At 37.6% G+C, this 12,591-nt stretch overlaps 1 protein-coding gene across 2 annotated transcripts in view; it reads left to right on the forward strand.

The window, feature by feature from the left end:
• The first annotated feature begins 596 nt into the window (after positions 1 to 596).
• Positions 597 to 12,591, forward strand: part of LOC130563263 (neprilysin-like) — a 38,867-nt gene continuing 26,872 nt past the window's right edge. Inside the window, exons 1-4 of one of the 2 annotated variants that reach the window (XM_057348700.1) lie at positions 597 to 1,011; positions 9,126 to 9,296; positions 11,324 to 11,359; positions 11,554 to 11,715. In XM_057348700.1, the coding sequence (XP_057204683.1) occupies positions 951 to 1,011; positions 9,126 to 9,296; positions 11,324 to 11,359; positions 11,554 to 11,715 (430 nt within the window). In that variant the 5' untranslated portion in view covers positions 597 to 950. Of the gene's footprint in view, positions 1,012 to 1,415; positions 1,448 to 9,125; positions 9,297 to 11,323; positions 11,360 to 11,553; positions 11,716 to 12,591 lie in introns of those variants that run through there. The other variant, XM_057348701.1, reaches the window with a different exon arrangement.

Below are 12,591 nucleotides of genomic sequence, written 5' to 3' on the forward strand. Positions count from 1 at the left end.
AAAACCCCACACTGCAAATTTTCTACCTAGAAAGTCAAATTACTGTATCACTTTACAATAAGGTTGTATTAACAATTAGGTATTGAATTAGCTAACGTGAACTAACAATAAGCAATACATCTGCAGCATTTATTAATATTAGTCCATGTTAATTTCAGCATTTAATAAATTTTTTAACTAAAACATGAATACCTGTATTGACAGCTAACAAACTAAGATTTGCAATGCTTAAAAGCTACTGCTCATCGTTAGTTAATGCATTTATTTACTAATGTTAACAAATAGAACTTTATTGTGAAGTGTTACCCAAATAACATTACGTTTTTTTTTATCTTTAGGGGGAGGCTGGATCACTTGAAGGTTGTAATGCTGATTAAACCCATATGAGCATAACAAAACCATTGGCCAAACTCAGAGGTAGTTGACTGCTGAAGGTATAGCCTAGGTTTTTGGGCACTGAAATGTGTAAAGTAACAACGAATTTAAAGTGTACAGTCTCTAGAAGATACGCGTTTATGCCTGAAACACAGCATTTGCCTTCGTTTCCTTTAGTTGAGCGCACAGTCGCGCGCTGATCCTAAGTGGATCGAGCGCAGCTCACAGTTGCGCGCTCGGGCATCTCGTGCAATCTCAATCCCTCCTAAACACCGCCTTTCGTGGGAGGCAACATTAGACACCGGCTCAATTTACGTACTTCGCTGTTGTCTCACATCGTACATATCGCTGCTAAGGTTTCCTCCAGGTGTTTCTTCATGCGCACAAAATAATAAATGTGTGTGACACAAGGATATTCTGCCGTCGCGGCGTTAACAGGTAGCCAAGGGAACTGACATAACTGAATAATTTGTTATCGATATCCCAGGGAGCCAGAATACTCCTAAAACTCATCGATCATCAGCTGGACTGACACGCTCTCTGTAAGGAGGGTATCTTTCTCACGGATTTGATGGATGTTTGATCGGTTGGTGATGCCCATTTATATCATCGACCGCAAATTTCCAGAGACACCTGGTGAGTCTCTAACGCATGCTGCACATGGCATAAAGACATGATGTGCTGACCAATGTGTTTCGTATAGGCAGTTTTGGAAATGTCTCCTTAAAGTAGTTTGTATGTTATTAATGAAGAATGTCGCTGGATGCACGCATAAACAGTGTTATAGTTAAATTACAATGCACTACTGGTGTCCCTATAATAAAATGCGCACTATTCTAAAGTATGGACTGCATACTCAGTTCGTTTAACTCTTGATACTGACCCAAACGTCACCTTAACCACATCATCAGTATTGTTCAAGAAAGGCAGACAATGTCATTCAACTTGTTTTATTTATATGACATTTAATGCCAAAATGAAATTTATTGTGTTATTCTGTCAGATTGAACTGAAAAATGTTCTAAAGCCCTAACGCCCAGCATGTGAGGACATACTGTACAGATGCAGACATGTACGTAGCAGGACCTGTAAGCTATACAGCAGTGCTGACACCTAAACACATGACAAACCATGTGCTCATGAGCAATGATGTTTCAGATCATCAAAACATGCACAACTATGGCTGCCATAGCTGTTTTTTAACAACTTTTATACACACAAGTTTTCTCCTAAAAGATCAATGAATGGAAAAGTTTTTGGTTTGATTTTTAACCCTGTCAGACTCTTTCCATGACAGAAGCATTCAACAAGTGCTCCATACAACCCAGTGTCAAACATACCACACACCATTGAGAAGTGTTATACATAGATCTCTCTCTCTCTCTCTCTCTCTCTCTCTCTCTCTCTCTCTCTCTCTCTTTGTGTGTGTGTGTGTGTGTGTGTGTGTGTTTCACTGTTTATCTTATTGGTTATCTAAACAAAGGAATGAAATGGCAGGTTATCATTTATCAAAGCTTCTTATAGTAAATAGAAAATCTTTTTCACAGATAGTTTCACTCTTTTCGGCAAGTTTGGTAATTTTTCTTTAATTTATTTTTTATTAACATTATGTTTTAATAAGTGTTTATTAAGAGATTGATGTAGTGTTTATTAAAGGATTTACATCAAAGGATTTATGTAAATGTGAAGAAGCAAAGTCCTTTCCAGTCAATATCATTCCTAATTTTTTATAACACAATTTGATTGTGACATTTTGACAATGGGAGTGTTTGCAAACAAACATAAAATAAATAAAAAAGTAAGTGAATAAATATCCTTATGTCAAAAGGTCTTGATAGTTTAAGTAAATCCTTTTAAGAATGATTTCTAATATATTTGTTTAATAGGTCAGAGTGAATTACAAAAGAGCCTGAATTAAAGTTTGAGTCAAACTGATTACAGAGTGCAGAGATACTATACTGAATCATCACCATACTCCTCATCCCGAACATCATAACATCCTGTCATGTTTAACATAAAATAAACAGAACACCTGAATAACCTGAATAATCCAAAGCAGCAAGTAAACCTAAAACAAACAAACAAAACATCAAAACAGAAAAATCTTACGATTTTAAGTGTACTAAAAGGGCACAAATAATCATGCAATAATGCATGAAATGCATGCTTCAGCTATTTATGGATCAATCATTTGGCATATTTTTTTTCTGTAAATTAAAAAACACAGTTACGTCATGTGTTTCTGATTAGTATATGCCTTTTTTGACCAGTTCATATATTAGTTCAGGCACTAGTGCATGATTATTTGTGCCCTCTCAATTGGGCTATTCAGTGAGAAGGTGTTTAAGAGATGTTGCAGTGTACTGACTAAACATGTGTCCAGTGATAGATGCTTGACCAAACTACTGTTCTGTACGTCTTGCTAATGGTGCAGAAATATAAAATGGTCTTAAAGGTGCAGTGAACTGGCCGTTTTTATTGTTTTATACTATTGTCTGATGTCTACTTATGACGTTCGCATGGTTTTTACATTCGAAAACATCAAAATCAATAAGTAATAGGCTATTTTCTACCCTGGTTTTGAGGCCGGCTGGAGAAACGCTTTTTAAGGGCGGGCCGCATAGAAGACTTGGAAGTAAACGCCCACTGCTATGATTGGATAGCAGCTTGCGTAGTTGACTTATTTGGAGCCGTCTGTGAATTTGGATAGACACGTAACGTTACGTAACGTGATTTTACTCAAATTTACGGACTTATTTCCTGGATGTGATGGCAAGGCTTTGCGTATAGTTTGTATAGCCTATAGTTGTATGGCGTTTAGTGATATATGACCGTACATGTCAGCATTTAAGAACCGGACAGAAGATCACCACGATCGCGGGTCTCAAATGTTATAGTTTTCATGATAAATAAACAAACGGTAGACTCCCGGCCAAAATGACCCAGCACCAGAAATAATATCAAAACACTTCAAAACAGCCTCCATTATTCGCAAACGGTGGATAAAACCTTGAAAAATGATATATGAGCCCGCCAAATCAAAGAGATGCCGATTACAATTATTACAAATGACTAGAGGTCTCCAGGTAATACTATCAGGGCATATCAAGCGATCTCTAACAAAGCAATAGTGACGCATAGTACAAATAAGTTTTACTCGCATAAGATTGCTGCGCCATTCCTATCGGATCCAATATTGACGGCACAGCACTGCTTTTTAATTTTATTCTCTCCGCAAAGACTTGTTCAAGGAATCTGCGTTGAAATGAAGCTAACAAACGCTCAATGCTTTCCCCACGTGAGCTGGAACATCTTTAAAAATGAACTTCAACCACGCATTATTGTCGGAATTCGAAGGAAGGTTATGCAGCGACTGTGTTCTTCCACAACCAGGCACTGCACAATATTTTGCGATCTTTAACGGCATGATGCTTACACTCGCTCTATCTGGTTCCGTGCAGCTTGTGTTCAGTACTGTCATGCGCGAACCAGTGGACAGGGCTCGAGAAGTAGGCGTTGATATTCTTCTGTGGAGGCGGTAATCAACCTATCCATGGTGCATTCCAGGACCTGCCGTTCGCTGAGCCTCGTGTCAATAACAGTTGTTATTTCAGTAACAAGAGCGTTTTCAGGTCTGACACTCACAGGATGTTCGCTTGAATATGATTCCCTCTTATATAACAAAAGCTCGGGTTAAAATTGTGGTCCTATTTCACTGCACCTTTAAGTCAACTTTATATAACTATAATATAATAATGTTTATATATGCATACTACTCTCTACAAAAATATGCAGATCATTCTGTGGTCTTCAGGATAAAAGTCCCGGATCCAGAAACTGTTTTTTTTGGCATATGTGGCTTATGTTTCAACACTGGAAGACTTAAAAACCTACACAATCTTTCATGCTGTCAGTCTGAAAGTGTCTGCATATCACTTGTTATCACTTTGCAGAGATTTGTTCAGTATTACCCTCATTCGGTGCATTCCTGATGATAACAGATGCTTTCTAATTGCCAAGTTCTTTCCCTGTCTTTTGTCTTTTGTTTTCCCTATTTTTTAACTATACAATTTTTTTCCCCGATTTCTAAGCTCTAAGTAATCATACAATAGAAATAGGCCTACATTACATGATGCATTCCTCATAAATTATTGCCATCTCACTCCATTTGCTAACCATTTTAGACCAAGTAAGACCAATATTTGTGCACAAATGTCCCTTTTGCAATAGTTTGTATAAAATATAAAACAGGTTTTAAAAAACATGCTCCAGAAAACTATCATACACAAAGAAGTTAAATGATTTTAGAGTTCATTGTAAAACCTTAAAACAGAACAGTTGACAAAAACATGTGCCTACGGCGTGACAGCAATTTTTTTTGAAAACAAACGTTTTAATTGTACTGTATATTAATTGATATGATTAATATTTACATTTATAATAAGAGAGATTTTTCTTCAATTTTTGCTATTGCACACAATAGGACACATCTACAGTTTATTTGTCAACTACCCATATACTGAATAAACTATTGCAGATGTTTTGTCATACATTCCTGTCACAGCCAAACTGTATAAAACACATTTTGGAGATACATGTTTTTCACAGTTACTGTATCAATGCCGTTTTTAAAGGCTAGCATGTGCATCAGAGCTACTTTACTGAGTGGAACTGAATCAAAGTTAGTTTAGTCTGCTCTGATCAAAGACATTTAAGATTTAACACACTTGAGACATTTAATTGTGTAAACAGTGGTTTACAGATGTAGACTAAACCGAAACACCAATGAGCTGTAAGCAGAACAGTTTCCTAAGGGTGTTAGTAAGGCATTACATTTTGATGAAGAAGTCATCTGGAGGGTATGAGGACGTGTTTGTCTCAACAGACATGCTTAGAGGATTCACCATTGCTGTGCCAACGCTAAAGCAGACTGCAGCTAACATTGCCAAGTGTATGATTCACCATTTCAGTGCCAACTAGGAACCAGACAGAAGCTCGTATAGTACAGAAACACCCCATACAATTTCTTCGAAGGGCTTGTCCCTTTTTTCCAAAATGTGATTTACTTCTTGCAGTTGCTTGTAGACATGAGTGGCATGATGCATTTTTTAATACATTTTCATTGGATGTTGAAGGACATAAATTATTTCACCATTTATTAACCCTCATGTCATCCCAAACCTGTATATGATTCTTTCTTTAGTGGAACACATAAGATATTTTGAGAAATGTTTCCGTGATCAATGCGGTCCAAGGTTGTTTGGTTAACAACAGTCTTCAAAATATCCTCTTTGTTGTTCTGCAGAAAAAATCTTACAGGTTGACACGAGGGTGAGTAAATGATGTAAGAATTTTCATTTTTGGTGAACTGTTCCTTTAAGAGAGAAGAGTGCAATTCCTGTGCTACTAGCATCACCAAACAGATTGCAAAAATGTTGTTTACAAATAGCTTTTCCAAACGGTCTCTCTGTCTGCCATTGGTCGGTAAAACAGACAATCATAGCTGGTAAGGATGCTAAAAAATCAATGATTTTCAGTAGAAACAAATAGCAAATTATGTGGCAAAAGCTAAAGTTATGTTCTTAAAGTATCTGTCTAGCGTAGGTTTGGTGAACACTAAAGCATTGCTGAGCTTCAAGAGATTAGGTTGAAAGGTCTTCCTGTTTCGTAGCACCTCAGGGAGATTGCTGTACCCCCGCTAGGACAGTTTGGTTCCCTGCCGTTTCACATACGTCAGATGATATGTGATCCAGGGGTCCTGGGACTGTCCATGCTTGTCAGGATTATGACTGGTGTGACGCATCTGCCGCTTTCTCTTGCACTTGAATCCCCCTCTTTCTTGGCGTTTTAATCAAAAGCAGCCTCCTGCCTGGGTGTCCTAGATGGAAAGCTGATGAAGAAAACCTTAGTTCTCATTAGTTCTCCAGACGTGCCACAGTCACGAGTAGATACATAAGCAAAACCATTTAGATTCTAAATCTGATCATGTCCACAGTGGGGAAGCAAAGGACATAAGCTGTTACATAGCCACTTAGGTTAACATCAGGGAAACATACTCTATCTGAATTTTTCCAGATGCTTTTAAGGTGCTAGTGGAGGGAAGGTAATATCTTCTTCAAGATACAAAACAGAAACTAATAACACACGGGGGTGAGGCTAGATTAATGCTAGATTGTTATCCCTTACATAGCTTTGTTATACTGTATATTATATTAAAGCTTCTTTGGTGTTATTGTAGGACCTAAAGGCAACATGTCTTGCCAAACCACACACTGTTGGAAGGAGCATCACAGAAGTTTTGAAAATGAAAACTCAGTTTCAAATGAAAACACGAGTGTAGACCGAGTCTGAGTGACAAGCCGTTCACACAGAATGTGTGGGGTTCACAAATAGCTAGACAGAAGTCTTTAGACGCATTAGTGTGAACTGTAGACAAACCACAGGTTTATTTTTAATAGTAAAGAATAAAAACAATATTTTGGGATAACCCAAGATAAAGCTTCCAGCTCTGCGCAACGATTAAATACTGGATAAGTGGTTGCCTATTTAAAATCTGAATATCAATATGTGATATAAAGATTAGTTTAATTACTGAACGCAAGATGTATTTTTAATAATTGCATAGATTTTAAAGGTCCAGTTTGTGAAATTTAGCGAAATCTAGTGGTGAGTTTACAAATTGCAACCAACGGCTCACTCAACCCCTCTCTTTTGACGCACTATATGGTGGCTCTCACAGGACAAGGATGCCGTCGCAATTTCACTTCTTTGCCAAAGGAGATAATGTATTTACGAAACACGCTCTGTAGAGCAATTTGTCCGTTTAGGGCTACTGTAGAAACAACATGGTGTCCAATTCCAAGTAAGGGGACCCGCGGTGTATGTAGATAGAAATAGCTGATTCTAATGTAATAAAAACATAACACTTCATTATGTAAGGTCTTTATACACATCTGAAGACATAGTTATGTATATTATAATGCATTTCTGTCAATAGATCTTCCAAAAAATGACATTTACATTTAGTCATTTAACAGATGCTTTTATCCAAAGCAACTTACAAATGAGGTAAACCATAGAAGCAATTGGACAACATAATACAGAAAAAAATACACATTGGACCTTTAAGTATTTTGACAGGCTTAGAATATGACTAATGAGAATCAGTTACATACAGTATTACATACAGAGTTTCTAAACAGACGTAGAACAGATGAATGACAGAAATCGTTTTCATTTTCTGTTTTATATTTCAGCAAAACTGGCATTTAATCTTTAAAAATACTTTAATATTTTAAAATACCAAAAAGATCAACCCACAGTAGTAGTAAAACAGCTGGAATTTTTCTCTGTACCTGTAAGACTGGATCGTTACATTAAAACACATCACATATGTTTACATATACATTACATTTATGCATTTAGTAGATGCTTTTTAAACAGGTTAGAAGTTATTGGACACTTTCAGCATTATTACTTACATTTAAAGTGTTTGGCCCCAAAATGGACTCTGTGTAACATTTCTTAGTCATTTTTGCAATAACTTTTTACTCACTGGTCCTAAAATCATTCTCACCAAATCAGTTCCCTTCATAGTAACAGAATATTACGCATACTTAACATGACACTCTATTTTGACGTATTTTCTTTGGAAACATAGATGAGAGCAGGACATTCTGAAGATCACGTTTCTTTTAGCACATATTCTGTAGTTGCTTGCAATTGTGAGAGGTATTGTCATAAAGAGATATGTGAGATTACACGCACGGATATTTTATTAAGTTATTTTGAATATTCAGTATAAGTTAATTTTGTAAACTAACAGAAACGTACAGATATGGATTAAAATTTCATGTGGTCTTTAAAACTTCTGTGCTGCTGTGACAGTTTTACAGTAAGGAAGATTTAAACTGTGCCAAATAGTGTTAACCAGGCATGACTTGCTTGTCTGCACATGCAAATGCTTGCACATAATGAAACATTTCATCACTGGCTACATGACGTGCTCTGATCAAGTGTGTGAATAAACGGGTGTGTGTCTTCTGCTTAAATTTACAAGCAGTCTATCATTCATACTTAAATCTAAATAATTCTAAAACAAGCTTGTCTTGAATAGTTACGCCAGTTACCCATTTCAAGTCCACAAGATCAATCAGGCGAATCTAAGCAATGCAGATGTTGTTACTGAAAGAAGAGCCATTGCCCCCTGGAAGTCCAATTTAGCCACAAGTGACTCATTAGCCAAATTAGCCCTGACAGTCCTCATTCCCGTTCCCAACAGAAATCAGCCCCCTGTTGCTAAAGAGACGTCACTTTATTAGTCATAAATACACCAGAAATCAAAAGAGACAGAATTGTGTTTGTAATGAGGGGCCATAGCCCCAGTGTGTATGCGAGTCTGGATTAGTGTGTGTTTGTAGGTGATGTGTGCTTAAAAGTGTCTGTGACACAGTATCCTTCAGGACAGACTTTAAGACTTTGTCCCAGGTCGGGGTCCTGTCATTTGCAGAGTCAGGTCTCTGCCTCAGCTTGTACCTCTGGAAGTCAGTGTGTGTTTCTATGTATGACTAAAGGGTGAGAGAGAGGTGTGTGTGCCATAAAAGGGATCAATTATTAATTGTCCATTGCAATAAGAGCTCACAGTGTGTGTTAGTGCATGTCTGAAAGCTGTTAAATCAAGCTCTCTGAGGGAATGTCTGAGAAACTTCAGTGTGAACGAGCTACAAGTGCAACTTTCTCTCTTTCTTCAGGTGAGTTTCTACAGGCCACCCCAGAGGGAGAGCAGATCATGGCCGACAACAACACTCAGAAAAAAAAGCCCCGCTGGACCTCACTGGAGATTGGGCTCATCACGATTGTATGTCTGCTCTTTGTCATTATTGTGGCCCTCATCATCCTCTTCATCACACAGAACGGCAAAGGTAATTTCATAAGGTGACATCATGATTGTATGTGTGTATGTATGGATGAAGAGTTATATGCTGTACAAGATACTGTGTGCATAAAAGTAGTATAGAGCAATTTATATTAGCAAACCTTGTCACAATTTTCAATATAAACTTCGAATTTTTGGGTATTAGAAATTGGTTATATTGAATCAATATTTTTAGTATAGTGTGAGCGTTCAGACACATAGAAGTTGCCAAGTAGATTAAAAATACTTAAACCAAGTTTCATGAATCTATAAAATAAAGTAAAAAAAATCTCCACGTGTCAAAATATTCACACTCTCCAACAAAATGATCCTAAATAAGCTTAAGAGTAAACATATCTGATATATCCTCATCCCCACTTGGTAAATACTTTCATACATCACTTACAGTGTAAATAGTCATTATTTATCTATTTCTATGTACTTATTAAATATTTCCACCAAGCAACATTTTGTAACAACTTCACTAATAGATTTTCATTTAAATTTCTTTCCTTCTTACCTCTTTCATACTTTAGCATCTCATTACAGGGCTTTTATTTACTATTAAAAATGCACTGGTTGATACTTTCTGAAATAATATCCACCCCACAACCTGGCTTGTTACCCGTGTGATCCCCCTTCACACCTCATTAGAGGTCTCAGGGCAGAAGATGGAGCTTATTGTAACATTCCTCTCACACTCTGATCATCTGCCATTAATGTCCTGGATAAATGTTTAAACCGCACAGGTATAGATTGGAGAATATGGAGATGATCTCCACATGCGCTCTTCCTCTCAGCCGCAGCAGGGATCAGGATGGGAGGGCAGAGATGTGGGGTTTTGGCCAAGAGGGTGTAAACATGAAGGCCGTGTGTTGATCTTTGCATTTCACATTTAATGTGCAAATTTGGAAGGAAAATCTGCAGAATCATGTGAAATGGATTTAAACATACAGTAATAACAGAAACAAATGGAATTTAGGGTAACACTTTTCTTCATGCCTTTGCGGTGGTTGCCCGGACAGGGATTATCTTAAACCAGGACTGGGCTTTATTTTAATTAGACAATTTAAGTAGTTTTAACAAAAATGCATTACAAAAAAACAATACTTGTGTGCATTTTAAAACAGCACAAAGGCACTGGTGTATTTTACTATATGTCAGTGCAAGTTGTTTTCAGTTTGGACAGCTCTTTTATTTTAGTCTAACTCCTGTCCGGGAAACCACCCCTTTATGTATAATGCATTACAACGTGCTATTAAAGGGTATGATGCATTTGAATTGTTCTAGTTCAAAGCAGACTAGATTTAACATTTTACTAACTAGTGATATTTTAGTAAAAACAAAACATATGCATTTAAATGAGCACTGTGACGAGGGAGGCGGGGCGAGAGCCGGAACGACACGAGGCCGGTGGCGCGAGTTATAATGAGTGTCAGCTGTGCGTTACACCGGTCTCGCATCTCTCACGGAGGAGCTCCGGAAGCATAAGAGGAGGTGCGACAGGAAGGTACGACGAGAGAGGACCAGTTCTGGACATTGTGTTTTAGTTATGCTTGTTTAGCCGGCAGTCGACTGTGAGGTGGCTGCCGGTGTAATGCCGAGAAATGCACCCCTGCCAAATTATGCACCCACCCTCCCCACAATGGTTAGGGTGAGGATTAGGTGGTAGGGGAGGGGTTAGGATTAGAATTAGGTGTGGGGAGGGGTTAGAGTTAGCCAATCGGACATCGTGTTATTGAAGGAGGTGCAGAATCTGGCAGGGGTGCATTTCTCGGCATTACACCGGCCGTTTACTTTGGTTTTGTTGTTTGGTTATTGTATTAAAGTTTATTTAACGTTTGCCGGTTCCCGCCTCCTTCCTCCCTTTATACGAACATTGCTACAAGCACAATTATAAATTTGACACAAATTCATGTCATTTCAATATTATATAAACATTTATCATGAGTTTACACTTAAAACTTGGCTTCTTGCACAAACCAAAAACACAAGCTCCACTAGTTATAACACCTGATGTTTCTTTTTTTGTAGATGAAGTCTGCATAACAGCTGACTGCACACAATCAGGTAAACGAGATACATTTAAAATACAAATAGAGATACATTTAAAATACACTGCATATTTATTTTTGCATTTGTTCTATTATTTGATGTCTTGTAATGTCTTTTAATCGTTTTCTAAAGCACTGAACTTTGTTGTCTATTGTAAGAAATGGCTTCACAAAGTTTGTTCACACTAAAACTGTTTTGTGCCACTGTAGCATCTCGCCTTATTGAGAACATGGACCCCACGGTGAACCCATGCGACAACTTCTACCAGTACGCCTGTGGTGGCTGGCTGAAGAAGAATATCATACCCGAGACCAGTTCACGTTACAGCACCTTCGACATCCTCAGAGATGAACTGGAGGTGGTACTCAAAGGTACAGCAACACCATCTGAAGCCATGGGCTATAGGGTTTGTTATCAGTCACTTAATAATCTAAACCTCTAAATTCAAAACTTGTTGTGGTAAAAATATCAGTCTTGTAGTTCAAAAAATCTCTCAGACAAAGAAAGTCCAGGTGTCAAGGAGTTAACTTTATTTGCTCGAGTCAAACAAGAGATGTTCCAAGTCATCTAAAAACCAAGTGTTTTCAGTCTACAGTTATAATAAAACTTCTGAAAGGTGGTCCTTTCTAAAACCAATCAGGTAGATTCCCGTTATCTCTTATTTCTATTAACCAATTGTTGATTTTCTGCCACCATTATGTCCCAGGCAACAAGGTGCGTATCTATTCGTGGTAGGCTGGCTATTACCTCATTTTTTAAATATATTTTTATATATCCTCGCCCACCACAATTATGTCATGGTCATCATGACCTGTTTCCCCTTCTTCTCCTCCTTCTCTTGTCTTTATCTGTGGCAAAACTGTGGCCTTGCTCAATGTAGATTGTAGTCATAGTAATGGGGCGGAACATGCCCAGATTTGCTCATACTGTAGGGTTGGGGCTAGAAAAAGTCCCCAGATTTCATAAACACTGCCAGACATCAAAAACACAGCTGTGCAGGGTGCTTTTCTGAATCTCATACAAATGTGTTTAAAACGAAGAGCAATACATAGTGAATAATGATCAAAAACATAACGACATATCATGAAATTCCTCCATAAACTTGAGAGCATGTAGATTTTAATTTGTGAACTTGTAAAGTAAGTATTTGTACCTGTACACTAAAATGTACACTCACAGCCCCAATGTGAAATTATTGTAAAATAAAAAACTGAAGTTGAATGTTGAGATTTGCACTTGTGGACAAA

This window comes from Triplophysa rosa, linkage group LG12 (genome assembly GCF_024868665.1).
Source record: "Triplophysa rosa linkage group LG12, Trosa_1v2, whole genome shotgun sequence".
Lineage (NCBI taxonomy): Eukaryota > Metazoa > Chordata > Actinopteri > Cypriniformes > Nemacheilidae > Triplophysa > Triplophysa rosa.